The following is an 18,880-nucleotide window of genomic DNA, read 5'->3' as shown; positions in this document are numbered from 1 at the left end:
TACGCATTTCTGTGCTCATTAAAGGCTACAACTTGTTTATTAATATTGGGTTCCATTGGGTTAAGATGAAACAATATTAATAATATTATAAGGTACTAAAAGAGAGAGAGTTCCCAATTGATGAAAAGAAAATAGTATATGTATGTACTATTACAAATCCATTTCTTGTTGAGCGTTTTATTAAAAAGAAGGATTGTGATTAACCAACAACAACTACGTTTCCGTTGGCCCTCCTCACGTTGACACGTCTGGAGTTGTTCCTGCGCCGCTGATTCCGGCCAGTGGTGCTCCCTGAACGGTTCCGGTTGACGCGGATGCTCCTAACATTGGTATAGCGCAGATTGGTTATGCGCACGATCTTGCGCCGTCCAGAGGAGGAGTTGGTGCTGGAGGCCACTGTGGTCGTCGCCGTCGCTGAGGTTGTGGCGGTGGGCGTTGCTGCAGTTGTGGTTGTGGTGGTGGTGGTGGTGGCGGCGGCTGCCTCGGCCACGCACTCGGCATCGGTTGGATTGGTGGTGCAGTTGATGCATCCTGCGACAGTGTCGTCAGCGGTGCAGGTTACCGCCTCGCTGCTCCTCAAAAGACAGGCCGCCAGGACGAGGATGGTGGATAAGATAGTAGTTGCCTTCATCTTGGGTTGTCAGATTTGGGATTGCAGATGGCTGGCGGCAGTGGCTTTTATAGGCGTTTAGAACCACGCGACTTTCGTAAGCAAATTATTGGCAAATTTACGCAGCTGGTTCTTATAAATTTTGCATTTTTTTCCCAAATTGTTTGCTAAAAATTCGCATAAGCGATCGGATGGCGGAATACACGCTTTTATATGTATATGTATTAACATACCTGCGTATAATGAGTTTTTCGGAATTTAATGAGTCGATTGATTTAAAGAATAAAAACATATTTTACTATTATTGATTTCCAAATTAAATTGAGATAATAAAGCATTTGCAACAACCCTTATGATGTCTCTTTTCAACTTGGTAAGAAACACTAAGCCATACATCCAAGCCCTTTTTCCTGGTCAATAGGAATTGGCAAGGCAAATGATAATTGTATCATTTTCAAAAGTACGGGCATGGCAGATTTTCGAACCTGGGGGCGTCACTTTATGTGCATGCCTAATATCAACTACTTTTGTACTATTCGAGAATACCCTTTTGAGTACGAGTAACGCACTTATGATTATCCAAAAGTCGAAATTACATTATTTCTGAAAGCGTTTTGAGGTACACTTTATAAGAAATCCCTACTTAATAGCGCCTAAAATCAGACAGTAAAATCTGCACCATCTGACTTCTTAGTTGTGTACGAATCAGCTTTCGACCAAGAGCGATAATCCAGATGTATATCTTGTGTGATATAAAATAAGTAATGCCAACCGTATTTGACCAACTAATGTGTTAATAGAAACGAAAGAACGAATTTATTAAATAAAAGCTTTTTGTCTAACTCGCGTGCTATTTAGGCAGCTGTCGAAATTCGGCAATACGAAAAGTTCTATTCAATCGATTTGTTGTCACAGCTGTCGATCATCCTTACAATGGGGCCGTTGACTGTACGAGTGGTATAAAAGCGTTAGCCATCATCCGGAGATCATCAACCAAGCCCATCCATTCAAGGCAATCCAAGCTATGAGGACGACAACACTACTTTTGAGCCTTGGCCTTTTGGTCCTGTGCTTCTCGAGGTACAGTTTCGCCGAGGACGATCCCACCGATGGAAGCACCACGCCCACTGATGGAAGCACCACGCCCACTGATGGAAGCACCACGCCCACTGACGGAAGCACCACGCCCACTGACGGAAGCACCACGCCCACTGACGGAAGCACCACGCCCACTGACGGAAGCACCACGCCCACCGATGGAAGCACCACGCCCACCGATGGAAGCACCACTCCCACTGGCGGCAGCACCTCTCCTTCAGCGAGCGATAGCACGAGTCCTTCAGCAGGATCCCCCGACAGCCCCAACAGCAGCCCCTCCGACAGCGACACCAGCAACAACAGCAGCAACGCCAACCGCAACAACCGCCGGAGGCGCCGCCAGCGGGCTCAGCGACAACGTCGTCAGCGCCGTGCTGCTCAGCGCAGGAAGAACCGCCGCAACAACAGGAACAACAGGAACAACAGGGTTGGCTAAGCTGAATGGCTAGGCCAACGGCTTCGATTTTTGTGCCTACAAATAAATGAGTATTTTGAAAAAACGATCAGGTCGAATGCCGCGACTATTGGATACCTCTTACTCTGTTATAGAAAGTGCGCCAGTAGCGCCCTAAGATCACTTAAGATGTCTTGAGTTTGGTTTTAGACTTCTACCTATGTAGTTATGCACACACACTTGATCATGACTATTGCATACCCCTTACTCTGCTGAAGAAAGTGCGCAAGTAACTCCGTAAGATCACTTAAAACATCTTGCGTTTGCTGTTCTGCCTTCTGTTTGCCTTCTACCTATGTAGTTATGCACACTGACTTGATCATGTCATTCCATTATAGAAATTTATTTGAAATGTGAGAAAACTGGTTACTCCACGATCCACAGAATTTAATTATCACAGATCAATGATATATGATATGATATAACACCACCATTTCTGGGATTCACCAAAGTATGCGTGCATCGAACATTTATTGTCCCATTTCTAAATTCTCGAGCAAAATTGTATGGGTTAGCACTGCAAATACGGTTTACCAGGTCTTTTCAACCAACGCGTCATCTTTGCACTGAACCTTCACATTGGTGGCCTCTCCCTTCTCGTGCAGCCATGGTCTGTCCCAGATCTTAACGGTGCACTCCTTGGTCTCGGATCCGTTGGACAGCTCCACCTCGAATTTGTGCAGCGTGCCAGCGACCAATTGGCTAGATGCCGAGATCACATTCAGTACTCTGCAAGCAGTAGGAATTGCACCAACTATTTCTGAAATGAATTCACTTTTACTTACTGGTAATTGGGGCCATCTGCTGTGGCAAGTTGGGCGAGGGTGGTGTTCAAGAGTTCCTTTGCCTTGGACAAATCCTCTCCATCCAGGGGTTTCGGGGCACCGGGCGGCAACCTCGGCTTTCGATTTGAAAGGTCAGGCAACTATAAAATAGTAGTAATATCAACTTTAACTCACGTTAGCAAAGGCAACGGCCAGGGTCAAAGACAGAACAAAGATCACTTTCGCGGACTGCATTTTCCTCGAAACACTTGTTTCAAACTGAGTAAACACGGCGCATAGAAGACCGCTTTTATAGAGGAAACCGATTCGTCAGAGTTCTCGGTGAGAATATACATATATTTTTGCTTATTCGCGATCAACGCCAACCGGCACCTAAAGAAGGAGAGGCGCCAAGTAGTGTGCACTCAAACCTGAACCCGCGATAATGAAGCCGCTTGTTTGGCATCTTTTTTACTTGAGCTTCAGTTTATAGCTTTGTGTTTTATTTTGGTTTTGCACTGGCCTGTCGTTTTGTGTTATCAATTTACTTTTTGCCCAGGTCGGGAGTGGTCACTTTATATGGATTCATAATTTCGCGTAAAAGTCTTTATTTGAGTCAGTCGTTGAGCCATACAAACTGTTTTCGAGAGATAATAATTCGTCAATAAAAATCGTTAGGAAAGTAGAAACTGACCTTAGTGGATGGAATTTACCTGCGCCCCCAATATGGTTACAAGTTACTAATGTGATACAGATACATTACTAATAAGCCTTTATCAAAAATAATGCAAGCAAACCATGTAAAACAAGTTGATTGTTTTTGAAAGTTCTCGTGATGATGTAGAGAAAACAAAGAGTATTATCGGCAACAAAGGGGGAATTATTACTTGTAATATTCACTGACACCGCTGATGATGTCGACGGTGACTAATTAAATTCACACAATAGTTGAGTGAGCAAGATAATACGATTTACCTATTGAGATATATAAACAAACTGGTTCTGCCAATAGAACTGGTTAACCAATAACTTTTTATAACCTACTTTAAAGGCTTGTGAACCCAAAGAACCTTTTCCACCAGATAAGCTAAGGTTCTGGTGTAGGCATATGTAAAGTTTCCCAAATAGGAAAGGTAATACTTATATTGTACAATACAGTAAGGACAGAATACCACATACAAAATTTTTGATCTGAACTAGAGTTAGATTGTTAAGTTAAGTTGTAAGTCCAAGGTAAGTTCTTCTACCAAGTGCGGTCCAGTTCGTCGTCCTCACCCTGGAACTTGATCTTTATGTTGGTGCCGTTCTCCTTCAGCCAGGGCTGTGTCCAGATCTTCACGGTGCCCTGTTTTTGCTCAGATCCATTATCCAGCTGGACCTCGAAGGTGTTGAGTGTTCCAGCTACGACCTGACCCGTCACAGAGGTCACATTAAGTGCCCTGAAATCGGAACAAGAGCAATCAATAAGTGACACACTTTAGTTCGAGTGTAGGCTCTACTCACTTGTAGCTGGGACCGTCTCCGGTGGCCAACTGTGCGAGGGTGGCATCCAGGAGCTCCAGAGCCTCCTTCCTCTGCTGCCCCTCCAGCTGACTGATCCCGCCTAAAATTGGACCGGTGGACATGGCGATGGCAGCAAAACTCAACAGAACCAAACCCAAAACGTGAAATGATATCACTCCGTCGACGCTTCAGTCTCGACGATTGTGAGTCAACTGCTGGAGCTTTTGGTGGAGTGAAAGCTTGTATGGTTGTTATCTTAATGAATATATATTCTATATACATATATGTGTAAATGGCTAGAGATGGGAATTGGCTAACACGGAAAATAAACAAAGCGAATCAGGTATTTATACACTTACATTAGTTAGTTTAAATAGCTTAATTATGAAATGCACAGCTAATTTTCGAAGCTATCGTAAAACCCACAAAGAAATACAAAAATTAATTTTTATCTTGGCTCTTTTATTTTTTCATTAACAGGCCCCAGAAATGGGGAATTCTTTCACGGAAACTTTTACCAGGTGCGGTCCAGTTCGCCAACGTCACCGGCGCACTTGATCTTGATGTTGGTGCTGTTCTCCTTCAGCCAGGGCTGACTCCAGATCTTCACGGTGCACTGTTTCTTGTCGGTTCCATTGTCAAGTTCCACCTCGTAGGTGTTCAGTGTTCCAGCCACTACCTGACCAGACACAGAGGTCACATTAATTGCCCTAAGATGAGTACATCAATTAGTGTAAATTCGGCATTGGCATTTAGTCGTAACTCACTTGTAGCTGGGACCATCTCCGGTGGCCAACTGGGCGAGGGTGCCGTCCAGCAGATCGAGAGCCTCTTTCCTGCTGGCTCCCTCCAACTGGGTAACACCTCCGACAACCTGCCCTTGGGTGGCAGCCAGGCTCAGGAGAACCAGACCCAAAATACACAGCGACTTCAATCCGTTCATGTTGCTCGTTCGACGTTTCTGAGAGAACTGATGAACAGCCGGCGATGTGGCCCATTTTATACCTGCCATCTCCGTGGGAGATCAACGATGGAAAAATACTATAGGCTGTCTATGCCATCAATAGAATATTTGACTGGCCCCACACATCAAAACTATCAATAAAGTACACCCCATTTGGGATTCACAGCTTATAAAAGTGTAGATTAAGACAAATAAGTGAAACAATAGTTTAAAGATTACGAATATTCTTTAGAGTTTTGGATACGGTATCTGCAAGTCTATTTACTTTCGCAGCTCTTATTCAAATACTAATAGTCAATATCCAAAGGTCAATCCCTTAAAAATTAGCATATATTTCCCTGACAAATTAATACATTTATGCCAGAGTATTAGCAAATATAATCGATTACAAATATTCTATTTTAGGTCATTGGCGTTAATTAATTGATTTGTCAGTTGGCGATAAGCCACTTCTCTGTGGATGATACTCGTTATAATCTGTACGTTGTGATCTGAAAAGTTGCGGCTTTAATGCAAAAGCTGTGCAAATAAACCGAAAGCAAGCCACAAAAGTACCCATATGAAAACTTTCTTATAATCGTGGCTTCAAATCAAACACAGACATGGTTTGCGGCAAAAATCAACTCTTATCAGTGTTTCTATGAGTATGTACAGTCAGTCGGTATGACCTTAGAACCACAAATTAGAACCAAATGTACAAGTACATAAGCCATATCAATTTAAATTTAAAACAACATTCCAACTAGTTAGCCCTTTCTATAAAGTAACCGTATCAAACCATCGCAGTTTCGGAGAAAACTGCCTGTTAATTACAAATGTAAGATTTCCAGGAGAGATTTCGAACAATAGAAAATGTTACATGAGCGCCTCTTATCAGGACAGTCAGTAGTCGACGTCACCCGAACTCAGATTCGATCGTAGCATGATAGCAAAATTTAAGGTAATGAAAAACCATTTAATGATGTATTTATTTCAGCATACCAATTCTTCAAAACAAAAGCTGAGGTACAAACTTAAAAGTCTTACGAACTATGCTCTCTACAATAAGTTTATGTTCAATTTTTAAATAACGCATAAATCAACGATATTTTTCGATGCACGATACCTTGAGGTAATTTACTCCGATTTTCTGTTTGTATATAAGGATAAGATGTTTCAAAAATACAAGGCTCCGGGCGAGTGGTTTAGGTAGCTTCCATTTAAATGTGGATGTGCACGTGTTCCAGCAGCTGGGCGCGATCATAAAAGATGGCCGAGCACATTTCGCACTCGAAACTGCGGGTTTTCCGCTCCGATTTACCAGCTGCTGCCGCTTTAGCAGCCGCATCTGCGGCATCGGCCGCCGAAACAACCTCCGAGATGGAAAAAAATCCGCTGCCCACATCCGTGTTGTTGGCACTGGCAGGTACGTTTACATTGTAGGAATCCACCCCGTAAGAGAGGTACGAGGATGAGCTGCTGCTCACCTTGGTGGCAGTGTTCGCTTTTTTGGCCACCACTCCCGCGACTGGTGACGATTTGCTGGCTACGCCACCTAAAGATCTCTTGCTGCCTGCCCGTGCACCATTGGCAGTGATTTGTCGCAGATGTCTGGAAGTTCTGGCAGATGAAGAGGACGACGGAGTGCCGCCGCTATGAGCTGTGACTCTTTGCTGGCTCTCCAACATTTCCCGCAGATCTGGAGAAGTTGGCTCAATTTTAATGAGGTTTTGCTCCTCTTCGGGCAGATATTGTGGCGTGGTGGAGGACTCGCTGGTAAAGCGAAGGCGAGAGTTTCTCTCGTGTTTCAGTGGCGAGCGCAGGATCTCCTCCAAATCATTAACAATGCTCGGGTTAAACTTCTCATACGTCTTCTCCCTGAGCAGAGCAGCATCTATCAGTAGGTTATCATCGTACATAAGTTGGACCCGCTGTTGTTGCTCCTGCTCCTGTTTGATGTGTAAGGGACTGGAGCTGATCTGATTTGGCGGATGTGTAGCTGGAGAAATGATTTCATAGTCATCCACCATGTTTGAGGCACTGCTGCGGGATTTGTCGAGGCTCAGATTGTTCGATTCCGTGCGACTAATATAGGTCTTGGAACGCGTTTTCTTTACCGAAATACTAGAGGAGTCTCCGCCAACACCTCTTGGCACCTTGGCTTTCTCTGTGTGAATCATTCGGGGTCGCGAGTTACTGGCAGGAGGTGCTTTGCTGGCTGTCTTAGTGGTTGCCGCCCTCTTCCTGCTCCGACTGCTGGAAGCGGAGGTGGAGGAGGAAAGTGAAGGAACAGATGTGGTAGCTAAGCTATTGAAATTTCCGGCTCCGTCTGCAGACTTCGCCTGCACTTTTCCCTGCTGCTTCAATCCACCTCTTGTATTGGGTATGTTCGAAGACACAGCGGAGCTAGCGGGCTGCAGATGAGTGTCGTTGACCACTACCAGCGAGTCGATCTGAAAGAGAGCCACTTGACTGTCGTGCAGGAACTTTTCCTCCCAAATGCGATCGGATTGCTGACTACTGATGGAGTCATATCTTGGCTTCGCTTTGCCCTTATCCTGGGAAGGTTTCACCGCTTTCCCATTGGTCATGGCTTTGGGATCAGCTTTTGTGGCTGTCGAGCCCCTCTTCCGCTTTTCTTTCTTAGGTGATTCTGCCATGTCAAAGAGATCGTCCACGTTCTCCACATCAAAGTCGCAAAGATCGATGTCACTGGCATACTCCTCTGCATCGCCTTCTCCTACGGCCTCTTCCTCTTCACCGTTGCCATCCTTGTTCTCCGCCCGCATGTGAGCGATTTCGTGCGGCTGTAGCTTACGGCGACGCTTGTACTTGCGCGGTCCCGTCTAAAAAAAAAGTAATTAATTTTATTTAGAAAAGTATAAGCATATTTAGATTTTACTTACGACGGGCTGTCGCTGCTTAGCTGTGTTCGAGTCACTATGTTGGATCAGATGCTGGATAAGGTCGTTGGAAGTTGACAGGTCTTCGGAACAGACTGTGCAGTGGTACGTGTTTCGCGCTACATCCAGTCCAGAATGATGAGAGCGAATGTGTTCCCGCAGCACGACACGTTGATTAAAGGCGCGTGGACAGACGGAGCAGGCATACGGCTTTTCTCCGGTGTGGATCCTCTCGTGCTTCCGCAGAGTACCACCATCCGCGAAAGCCTTCCAGCAGTAGCGGCAGCCATATGGCCGCTCGCCAGTGTGGATCCGTACGTGGATCTGCTGGGAGCTGCGCGAACCGAAAGTCTTGCCGCATTCGTGGCACGGGAACAGCTTGCCAGGCGAGGTAGTGCTGTGCGAGTGTCGGTGGTTGGAGAGCGTTCGTCCGTCGGGGAATTCCTCCTGGCACACCTCGCATACTACCGACTTGTCGCGGTGCGATGCCATGTGCCGCTTTAGACGCGCCTTGTTGTGAAAGTTCTTTCCGCACTTGGAGCACGAATGGCACTTCTCGCGCGAATGGTCCCAGGCGTGCTTTATCAGAGCCTTGCGATCGCGGCATTCTTTGCCGCACAGGACGCAGGAATTGGCCTTCAGTTCACTGGGATGGCGGGTGTGCAGGTGGCGCTTAATCGCCTGCTCCTCGTAAAAGCTAATTCCGCATAGGACGCACCTGAAGTTTATGAAATGAGCCTTTAAAATGCGGTTTTCTGTTCGTAATCATCTCTATCTTTGACCGAACTTACTTGAAAGGCGGGAACCTAGCGTGGATTTCTGCATGGGCGAGCATCTCCAAAGCGCTAGGAAAGGATTTTCCGCAAGTGTTGCAACAGTGACCAGTAGAATCTTTGGCATGCTCCTCATCTCCGCCAGCGGTGACATCGGAATTGCTTCCTCCAGCCGCCTGATCCGTTGGCTTATAGTGCAGTTTGGCATGACGTCGTAGTAGATCCTGGCGATGAAAGGAGATCCCGCATTCGTTGCAATAGAATTCGCCATACAACTGCTCGTCGGGCTCCGATTCACTGCCGCTATCCTCTGCCGAGGCGGGATCGTACTCCGAGTTGCTCTCCTCGAACTGATGGGTCTTCTGGTGCTCCTGCAAACTTGTATTATCCCAGAACATCTCCTGACACTGGTTGCATTCGAAGGGCGAGTCCACGCGGTGATTCTGGCGGAGAGAAAAAGGATAAATTAGTGGATGATTTTGTCAATAAACTGGTTAAGCTGGTTTTTGGGAAAATTTTGAGTTGATAATTACCTTGGTGTGTGAAACGAGTGCCTTTTCCCGCGCAAACGCCAATCCGCATTGCTGACACACAAAGGGTTTGCTGTCGTCCAGCACCGGAAAGTTTGGCTGAGGAGGCGGGTCGATGGCAATAGGCTGCGATGTGGTAACCACAGGCTGAGCCGGCTCAGGCTCCATGTATGCCCCCGAATCGCCTGCCGACTTGTCGGAAATCACAATGAACTGGCTGCTCTCTTCCTTGGGCTTCAACCGACTGATTCTGCCCCGTGACGGAGCAACTGGTGGAGCCACCGTGGCTGGGTAACTGGCTACCAGCTGTACCTCGCCCTCCTCCACAATCTGATGCTGTTGATGAATTTCCTGTTGCGCCTGTTCCTGCTCCTGTTGCTGTTGGAAAAGCGGCCAATCCTGCTCGTAGTAGTGATCGTCCATTTGCCGCTGCGTCTGATGCTCGAACTTAATGGCAGAAGATGAATCGGCTGCGGCGGCTGCTGCCTCGGCATCGGCCGCATCCTGAGCCTCTGCGTGGGCCTTGAAGTGACTAATGAGCTCTGCTCGTCGTGAGAATCGCGCTCCACACAGCTTGCAGAGATGCGGTCGGTCATTTTGATGGGCCAGCATATGGTTATTTAGGGTGGCCTTTTTGCGAAAGCGCCGACTGCAAAAGTCGCAGGGATAGGGCCTCAGCGCAGTGTACTCATCCTGCTCCATGTCCAGCAGTTCCTGTGAGCTGCTTATCCCAGCTATCTGCTCGGCAGCGATCTCCACACTGCAAAATCGGAAAGAAAATCGATTAATGAAACTTCTAAAAAGGCTTAGGAGTGACATACCGCTCGGCGCCTTGGTGCTGCACCCAGTCGTCTGTGATTACCTCCTCGGTGACCACCTGGGCGTCATCGTCGAAGGATTCCGCATAGGCAACTGTGGTGCCGTCGGCGGTGACCAGAACGGTTCTGCCCGCCTCGTTGGCCGCCATTATCTCACTCAGCTGACCGTCGCGGGCCATGAATATAAGATTCTCGGCCGCCATATGGTCCAGATCCTCGCCCGAGGCCCCTGCTCCGCCATCCGACTCCAGGATGTCCACCTCGGAGGAGTCGCCCGCGGAGACGTGGTGCTGTATCCACTGGATGCCGCCATATCGCTGGTTGTTCATCACTCGCTATCCCTGCAAAATATGCAGTTCTCTCACTCCGTTGCACACATAAACAAATGGGGGGCACAAAAATATCCGTAGTGAGCAACAATTGGTGGCACATGTGCTCAAACGACAGAAGACGGTGGGAGAGGGAGAGCGACTACGGCGTTGCCAGATCTTCGAATTTTCCAGATTTTATAAGTAAAAACTAGCTAGATTATAAAATTGAAAGAATGACAAATTATAGACAAACTTGACTAATGGACGGTAAAATGTTTTCATATATATTGATGGTTGCAAATATCATTTTTACTAACACTAAATATGTCCATTTTTTGATTGAATTGTTAGAAATATAAACCCTTTTGTATGTTTAATGATAAATAAATATTAATATTTATCGATAGTATCTATTATTAATATCTCGTTAATTCACTTGTTAAGTATTAGCACATGAAATAGAATAAATTAAATTTAACTTTGTTCTGCCTTAAAAATTGCACACCACTGACTTCCAACCGCCGCACACACTAGTCGTCTCGCTCCCACTCACGGCACTCGCCCAACCCGCCAGCAATGTTCGTGTGTAAGCTTTTTACACGCAAAATATTCCAACTTATAAACACCAATTTGGACCATAAATGAGGTTAAGTCGGCGTTTTTATTTATATTCCAGACCGCAAGCTCGGCGTAAACGTAAACAAACTGCTGGCCAATAAATCTTTATATAAAAAAAGCAACAGACGCATTCGCCATTGCGGCCACGCGATTACATCACACATCACACGCCCGAAATTCTTGCACAGCCGACACTTTGGAATATTTTATTTTTCATTTTTCGCCGACTTTGCCGTTGGCATTTTGAGGTTAAATAGTTCTGCCGACCACCGAGTGCTGTTGGTACGCTGTTTTACCTTAAATCCAGTGTTTATGCCGTTCGCATGCTTCGTTATTAACGTTTTTAAATGCGGCGAAAAGTTTTCTCGCAAAATGTTCACGAACGACCGGAGAAAGAGGAATTGCCATTGCGTTGCCCGTTCTTGTTCTTCTTCCCACTGCTATTCTCGGCTCGGCGGGGGTTGCCACCTGCCACGCGACGTTGAGGCCACATCGGCGAAAATAGTTCACTGTTAACGGCAAACAGTGCTGTAAAGTAGCGGCTGTAAAAAAAGATCGTTTTTTCATTGGATTTCAAATTATCTTTTTAGTTTATAATGCACATTTTTGGGTGAATAAGAGCAATTTCTAATACTTGTAGAAAAAGAAAAACACGACATTTACTTTACTCTATACTTGCTATAAATTTTATCGCTTCGGAACATGTTTGTAGAGTAATATTAGATTATTACTAATATAGAAGAATTAGAACTACGGATGTAGGCATACTTTTTGGCGTTCGTTTTGAATGAAATAATAATATTTAAAACCATTTAAGAAACACAGTTTAATTAATGTTTAAATCAGTTATTGCATAAATATATTTTAATTTGAGTGCTAGCAGTTTTAGAGAATCATTTCGACATACATTAAAAACGATATTCTGACGTTTTGGAAACGCTTTTGTATAATTTGTATTATTGTTTTTAATATTTTACACCCCTTTTTACACAAAAACAAAGGTATTTGCTTTCCCAAAAAGATTTATTTATTTTGTAAACATTCTTTATAATCTTGACATCTTTTATTTCTTAGAACCAACTCTTACTTCTGACCCGTGTAAGGAAACTACTGAAGAAGTTGCGAATCCTGCCGACTCGGGATCTCCTGGTGGTGGCCACGATCAGTGGGGCTGCAGTGGTGGCTGGAGCCCAAAGACGCTGCAAGCACTCGATGTGGGTGGGGTAAACCCGACAGTCTATACAGCTGGCATCCGTGGGGGCAAGGTCACAGGTCACAGCCGAAACTCCATCCAGGAAATAGTACGGTGCCAGCAACAGCAAAATAAACCGCAAAGAGACCATTCTGAACGATCATAGATATGCGACTAAATCATATTCTTATGAGCTGGTGAAAAGTGGTTGGAGTCAAGCCGATTCAAAGATCAAGATTTGCTCAGGTGTTTTGCGGAGTGAACTAATATTTAAATTCGCGTAAATGCGTAGAGGTGGGAATTTCATTTGTTTAACCCATAGGGTAAAAGTATTTAGTCATATTAGGATTTATTTCTTATTAAATTAAATAGACTAAAATGAAAGTGAGGAATAATAACGAACAATCAAACAGCTAATATAATTATAATTATAATTAATTTAACATTTTAAGCTAGCTACATTTCGTTACAGTGTATAAATCTTGAAACGTTTTTATTAGAACAGTTTTATTATGGCAATTTCAATACAATTTAAATAAGTTCGTGTTAAATAAAAATAAAAGTTTATAATTAATTTTATATAAAACTGCTTAATTGGTCTATTGTTACTTGCACCATTTTCATTCTTTCCCCCAAAGAGAAAGCACTTTCTCTTTCTATGCCGATTCTCTTACCCCCCAAACTAAAGAGCACACTATTTACACACACATATGCAAACGAGCGCCAAAGCGCGCCAAACTTTTCCACCCCTCTCGATTTCCCGATTGCTCTGCTTTCATGCTTTTATTTTTATTGCTCTGCGATCCAAAGCGATCCGCTCGGCTTCTCTTTGGTCCGCTGGGCAGAAAAACCGACAAGCCGACAAACCGAAATCCAAAAAGCAAAAACAGAAACAGAAACAGAAACTGAAGCGCAGGCAAGGCAGCCAACGAGCAGCGGCTACTTAATTTTCGTTTTGGCTTTGGCGTGGATCGCATCGTATCGGATCGGATCGGTTGGCCATAGTCTCCCCGAATATACAAGCCCATTGTACATACACATAAGTGTGTATTTATACGCCGGATTTTGAATTCGGATTTCGGACTCGGACAGTGCGAGTGCAGCGGAAAAACTGAACGAAAGAAAAAAAAAAGTGGAGAAAAGTGCTCGTGACTGGAATTCCGCATTTGTTTACCATTGTGTGTTTGTGTTTCCATTGCTATTTGTGTGTCCGTTGCTCTGGAAAAGGGAAAACAATCGAGATTGGATCAACAAGATTGCTGCGCGCCATCTAGCGGTCAGATTGGGTGAGTTTTAATGGGATTTTATTTTGTATTTTATGTTTTGTTCTGACTAAAATGGTATGGCAAAAATCGCAAAAATCCAGTGAAACTGAAGAGCAGAGAAAAGTAACCGCCGTTCTTTCGACAGGCGGCGACGACATAAAATGTCAAACTGTCGATCAACATCAAGGCGAAATATGCAAGATGCGTGTCTCAAATGCAAACGAGGGCTTCATAATGCAACATGCTAAATGCTAAATGCTGTTGCAATGGTCGCCATTTATGCAATCTGCGAGATTCCCCACATTACCGCCCACCCCCCCTTTTAATCTCGCTGCTGATCTGCGGGCTACGCGTTTTGCATGCCTGCTCTTCTCCGGAATGCGTTTAATTCGAATTTGAGTTTCAGCGCTTGTGTGAATTGCACTGAAAGAAATAAGGGGCTACCATCAAGATATTTCCACTTTGCATACCAGTTTTCATATCTGCAGGGCAGTAAATCTTGTAATAACCAAAATTTTGCACTTTACGAATTTGTTCAAGAAAATCTCATGCCTAAAATATCAATAGTTTTGATTTTAAATTATTAAAATATTATAACTGCACTTTCTTATGTTATTTAAAAATAATAATTCAGCAAGTCTCTAAAAAATGATTTGTGTATGCAAAACTCAGGCATTGATATAAATACAAATTTTAAAGCTAAAACTAAGCACTTTGTAAAGGCCACGAAAATACCAAATGATTGATCAGCATAACTCGCATTTTCTCTCAGTGCCTGCTTATTCCTCGCGAGGCTGCTGGTGTTTCGCTTGTTTTTACAACGCAAAACACTTGTCCGTCGGAATCCCAGTCGTTGGGAAGAAATCAAAGCTCGCAACTTTAATTAATATTCCACACACTGCCCCACACACACACACACATGCATCACACACACACACACACACACATGTGCACCGAAACAAATGTTGTTGTTTTTGTGCTGACCAGGTAATTGTTGATGCATAGACTTTTTTATTGCATTTCACTGGTTTTATTTGTCGGTCATTTTGTGTTTCGGTACCGATCGCATAAGTTATTATATCGCTGCTGGCTTGGCACACGACACGTTCGGGATTAAAGTTGCCTCCTTGGGGAGAGCAATCCGTTAAGGTAATCCGTCAAATCGGTGTGAATACTGTAAAGAACGTGCATAAATTTGGGCTATTTTCGGCAGGAATTTATGCAAAGCCAATTGAGATTTTACGATTTATGTGACTCGAAAGTAAAGACGACGTCTGTTACTTCAAGGTGTTTTTTTTTATATTTTTATTCAATGTTTTAGTTATGACCAACAGAAATGTTTTATAATTATAAAGTAGCTGCATTCAGTAGTATTCTAATTTGCAGTTTTCCGCGAAAGAAACAGTTTTGGGTGTTGCTCTATAAATCAATTGCTTTCCGTACCATGGAAATATCAAAAAATTAGCTCGACAAGAGCTGTCCTTATAACATCAATAAGCCAAACCATTTTCCACTATTATTTGCATATTATATGCCACTTAATTAAACTTTTCCCCCAACAAGCACCTGACTTTCCCTGTGCCAAATTCCTTGGCCGCTTATCAGTAGCCAGTTCATTTGCCCGTTTACAAATGCCATCTGTTTGAATTGCTCGGCAACAAATGCCATTAATTCGACTATTCGACGGCACCTGAACGGCACATGAAAAACCAGGCCCAGATGTTTCAAATGGGGTTATGCGTAGCTAAAAATTAAAAGGGGGCGAAATAATTGTGGTTATTCTAATGCAAATTCAACAGGTTGCAAGAGATGTGCGGACGACAGACTTCTGACAAACGAAAACAATTGAACTAGATTTTAATGGTTGGCCATATTCATTGTTGCTGTTGGGCCTACGAAAGTATATTCATTTAACGATCTCATCGCGGTCTTTATGCGCTTGTCAACAACTTTGTATTTATGTGCTGTAAGTGGCCAAAAAGCGTAGCTCGTAAAACGTGCGTGCCAGCGCCACTGAGTCGGTGGTTTCGATGGTTTCGATGGTTTCGTTGGTTTCGGTGGTGCTCCTGGTTTCAGTTGGTGGTTGATGTGGTGTGCTGTGGTGCGGTGCACCCACATATCGCATATTTTTTGGCACAAAGTCGAACGCTCGACTGATCGCGATAAGCGGAAAACCGAATAAAATGAAAACACCAACGACACAAATGCTAAAAACCGATGAGGGGCGGCAAAAGCGCATTTAACATGGCGAACATGAGAAATGTCAGGGGGAATCCATCAAAATGTCAGAGACGGCACACAAAATTCCTGGGAATTTTGCAGAAAAATACAGCACGTTCTAGAATTTTAAGGAAGGGAAAGTGAGCACTGAAGTTTTTTAGGCAATAAGTTTTACCCATAATAATCAGCAAGCCCTGTAATACAAGGTATATAATTCGATTTACCGATTATTTATTTTTATAATGTATCTGGGTACATATTTGTTGAAGACAGCTCATTATTTAATAACTTGTAATTCCAGAGGTATAAATTTTAGGTATACATACATGACCGTAGCTGATTAATTTTAATTTGAGCGAGATGACTTGTATAAACTGAAACATGTTTTCTGCTTAAAAATGCAATGTTTGTGTGGGAGGGATCGAAATGTTTTTCGCGGTACAACGTTGCGTATGCGTGATTTTCCAACCTTCCCGCCCTCTTTTGTCTATTTTTTATTCTCTCTTTTTTTTCTCGTCAGCTGTTTGCTGTGCTACATTTTTCCACAGCTGCTCTGTCTGTCTTTCAATTTGCTCCAGTTTCATTCAATTTAAGCATACACGTATGCACTAGGAAGAACTCACTTGAAGAATGTGCTCTGTTTTTGAAAAAAAGCTATTAAAATCAGTCTCTTATTTATTTCGTGTCTCTCTTTGGCCGCTCTTTGCTAATTTTACTGCTCTTTGGGAGCTTTCTCCTTCTCTTTGTCAATTGAAATTCCTTGGTTTTCGCTGTCCAGCAAATTATTTTAATTGTTTACAAACGATCTTATTGTTGTTGCGCAAATAAATTGTCTTCTCTTCGCCGCCGACGTATTTCTTTTGGCTGTGGCATATTTATTATAAATTTTATTGGCAGCGGCTGGCCGCTCAACGGCCAGCGATTTCAATTTTGAATAACTTAATTTTTTTGTGTCGCCCGTTTTATTGGCCGTTTGACAAATTCAAAAAGCAAAAGGCGAAAAGCGCGCTGCGAACACTTCAATTGATTTATTCGATTGTATTCCGTATCGCGTGGCGCTCGATTGCAAAACTCTTGACCGACTCGTCGCAAACGATCTTGTAAATTGCCGCTCGTCAGCCGTCAATCTTCTGAATCGCCGATCGGCGGACTTGCCGCGTTTTTCTCCGTGTGTATATGCAGTTTTTGATGCGAATCATACGTGATGGATTGAACATATAAAGGTGATAAGCTATCAGAAAGTAAAATAAAGAGACTCGGTTTCCGGCGAACCATCCATCCATCCAAAACCAAAGGTATTAAAATCTTTTTATCACAGTTAAATGGCATAAAATAAATATGAAAATAACACAAATAATACAAATATCTGTAATATTTTACTTTACAAGAAATCTATTAATATTATTGGAAGCATAACTAAAAATCAACCTATATTAACGAATCGAATCCCTTCGCAACTTTAGTTTTCATTATTTCAAAATTAAAACTAAATTACTTTGATTCAATGCTAGTATATTTAGATACAGATTCCTGGTAAAAGTATCGTGCAGCATTATTCAGCTAGCCAAGTGAAATTAGTTAACCACTGGAGCTAGGAACAATAGCGATTTCACGAGAATCCACAGACAGGTGCCAATGGCGTTGGAAGAAGGGACTGAATTCAATGGGGATTCCTGGCAGTTCAATCCCCCGGGAGAAGTGTCTCCGTGGATGGCCGTGCTCCACTTGATCTTGGGCTCTTTACGTTTTTTTTATTTTTTGTTGGTTTTTTTGGTTTTTTGGAACGGCTGCTGATGGATGTCGCCACGGGCACATTAATCCCGCTTCATGCGCGATGTGGCTGCTGTAGTTGTTGGATGTAGTTGCTGGTTGTTGCTGCTGCGCTGGCTACGTCGCATTTACCTAAATTGGAATATCCGGTAAAACGTAATGAAAATCGTAGCAATCAAGCCGAAAACACACAAACACACACACACACATGTAGCACACAAGGGGGGAACTCGAAAGGGGGCAGCACTCTCACATTGATATGCAAATGAATGTCACCATCTTAAATGAAATAATCGTCTTAAACGAAGGCAGCACAGCAGCTGCCCCAGTCAGGGACCCAATCCCCAACCCAAACCCAATTCCAATCCCAATCCCAATCCCAATCCCATCCCCCCGATTTCGATTCCGATTCCGATCCCAACTATATGCTTTAATTGCTTTTCTCGTTTCTCGGCGAAATAGAGAGAGAATCGTTGCCTTTTACGAGCTTTTTTATTGACTTATTTACCTAGTAATTCCATCTTTAATGGCTTGTAAAAAGCATATTATATACTCTCCACAATTTTCAATGTCATTCTTTGCACAAATCATATTCCGTTCTTTTTACTATATTTAGATATTTCTGAATAAACAATTCGTGGAGAGAAGCGAAAACTTTAGGAACTATTTTTCGGTTCGATGAAACATTTCTAGGAATTCCAATTGGGTTACATTGTTGTAAACAATATAGTTCTCTGGATACTTGTACATGTAGTAAACATACTTCTCGGCTGAAATATTCTTGATTTGTGGTCTTGATTCTGATAAGATTGCATCATATTTTGGGATATATTAACTGAGTAGTGTGGTTAAAGTTAAAGCAGCTTTAATTACTTATGAAATTGACGGACTGATCAAGAATATATATACTTTATAGGTATAATTCCTTTTACCTGTTACATAATTTTCAGAGAAACTAGTATACCCTTTTACTCTACAAGTACTTCCAATGCCTTTCAATATTCATAGTAAGCTCCATCTGGCACACTTATACGATTTTCCTTCCAAAAAATCAAAAGAAAACACAATATTTTAGTGAATACTTTTCTTATCAAGGTTTCGAAACAAA

At 43.2% G+C, this 18,880-nt stretch overlaps 8 protein-coding genes across 9 annotated transcripts in view; 2 read left to right on the top strand and 6 right to left on the bottom strand.

Annotated features, from left to right (window-relative positions):
- Positions 1-141: 141 nt before the first annotated feature.
- On the bottom strand, positions 142-913 carry LOC6537297 (salivary glue protein Sgs-3). The gene has a single exon (XM_002097819.3). The coding sequence runs from the start codon at positions 629-631 to the stop codon at positions 200-202; it is 432 nt and encodes a 143-aa protein (XP_002097855.1). The 5' UTR covers positions 632-913; the 3' UTR covers positions 142-199.
- A 371-nt stretch (positions 914-1,284) lies between these two features.
- On the top strand, positions 1,285-2,213 carry LOC6537296 (putative protein TPRXL). The gene has a single exon (XM_002097818.4). The coding sequence runs from the start codon at positions 1,635-1,637 to the stop codon at positions 2,142-2,144; it is 510 nt and encodes a 169-aa protein (XP_002097854.3). The 5' UTR covers positions 1,285-1,634; the 3' UTR covers positions 2,145-2,213.
- A 382-nt stretch (positions 2,214-2,595) lies between these two features.
- On the bottom strand, positions 2,596-3,276 carry LOC6537295 (cystatin-like protein). Its single transcript, XM_002097817.4, has 3 exons — positions 3,122-3,276; positions 2,948-3,063; positions 2,596-2,891 (listed from the first exon to the last, which is right to left on the bottom strand). Exons 1-3 carry the CDS (start codon positions 3,179-3,181, stop codon positions 2,693-2,695), a joined length of 375 nt encoding a protein of 124 aa, XP_002097853.1. The 5' UTR covers positions 3,182-3,276; the 3' UTR covers positions 2,596-2,692.
- Positions 3,277-4,051: 775 nt separating this feature from the next.
- On the bottom strand, positions 4,052-4,660 carry LOC6537294 (cystatin-like protein). The gene is made up of 2 exons (XM_002097816.4): positions 4,430-4,660; positions 4,052-4,365 (listed from the first exon to the last, which is right to left on the bottom strand). The coding sequence occupies exons 1-2, from the start codon at positions 4,549-4,551 to the stop codon at positions 4,170-4,172; spliced, it is 318 nt and encodes a 105-aa protein (XP_002097852.1). The 5' UTR covers positions 4,552-4,660; the 3' UTR covers positions 4,052-4,169.
- Positions 4,661-4,870: 210 nt separating this feature from the next.
- On the bottom strand, positions 4,871-5,414 carry LOC6537293 (cystatin-like protein). Its single transcript, XM_002097815.3, has 2 exons — positions 5,197-5,414; positions 4,871-5,139 (listed from the first exon to the last, which is right to left on the bottom strand). Exons 1-2 carry the CDS (start codon positions 5,370-5,372, stop codon positions 4,944-4,946), a joined length of 372 nt encoding a protein of 123 aa, XP_002097851.3. The 5' UTR covers positions 5,373-5,414; the 3' UTR covers positions 4,871-4,943.
- Positions 5,415-6,327: 913 nt separating this feature from the next.
- On the bottom strand, positions 6,328-11,770 carry LOC6537292 (zinc finger protein 236). 2 transcript variants are annotated; one of them, XM_002097814.3, is made up of 6 exons: positions 11,622-11,770; positions 10,400-10,737; positions 9,582-10,338; positions 9,067-9,491; positions 8,279-8,993; positions 6,328-8,218 (listed from the first exon to the last, which is right to left on the bottom strand). In XM_002097814.3, exons 2-6 carry the CDS (start codon positions 10,723-10,725, stop codon positions 6,593-6,595), a joined length of 3,849 nt encoding a protein of 1,282 aa, XP_002097850.1. In that variant the 5' UTR covers positions 10,726-10,737; positions 11,622-11,770; the 3' UTR covers positions 6,328-6,592. The 2 variants fall into 2 exon arrangements, with proteins under 2 accessions (XP_002097850.1, XP_015048269.1); XM_015192783.2 differs by having other exon boundaries at positions 10,400-10,919; positions 11,622-11,764.
- A 559-nt stretch (positions 11,771-12,329) lies between these two features.
- Positions 12,330-12,858, bottom strand: LOC120321734. Its single transcript, XM_039375381.1, has one exon. The coding sequence runs from the start codon at positions 12,666-12,668 to the stop codon at positions 12,396-12,398; it is 273 nt and encodes a 90-aa protein (XP_039231315.1). The 5' UTR covers positions 12,669-12,858; the 3' UTR covers positions 12,330-12,395.
- A 602-nt stretch (positions 12,859-13,460) lies between these two features.
- LOC6537291 (phosphoinositide 3-kinase adapter protein 1) overlaps positions 13,461-18,880 on the top strand; it is a 31,960-nt gene continuing 26,540 nt past the window's right edge. Inside the window, exon 1 of the mRNA XM_015192776.3 lies at positions 13,461-13,803. The gene's annotated coding sequence lies outside the window, so the exon portion shown is untranslated. The remainder of the gene's footprint in view (positions 13,804-18,880) is intronic.

This window comes from Drosophila yakuba, chromosome 3R (genome assembly GCF_016746365.2).
Source record: "Drosophila yakuba strain Tai18E2 chromosome 3R, Prin_Dyak_Tai18E2_2.1, whole genome shotgun sequence".
NCBI lineage: Eukaryota > Metazoa > Arthropoda > Insecta > Diptera > Drosophilidae > Drosophila > Drosophila yakuba.
This window is presented reverse-complemented; position numbering and strand designations above follow the sequence as displayed.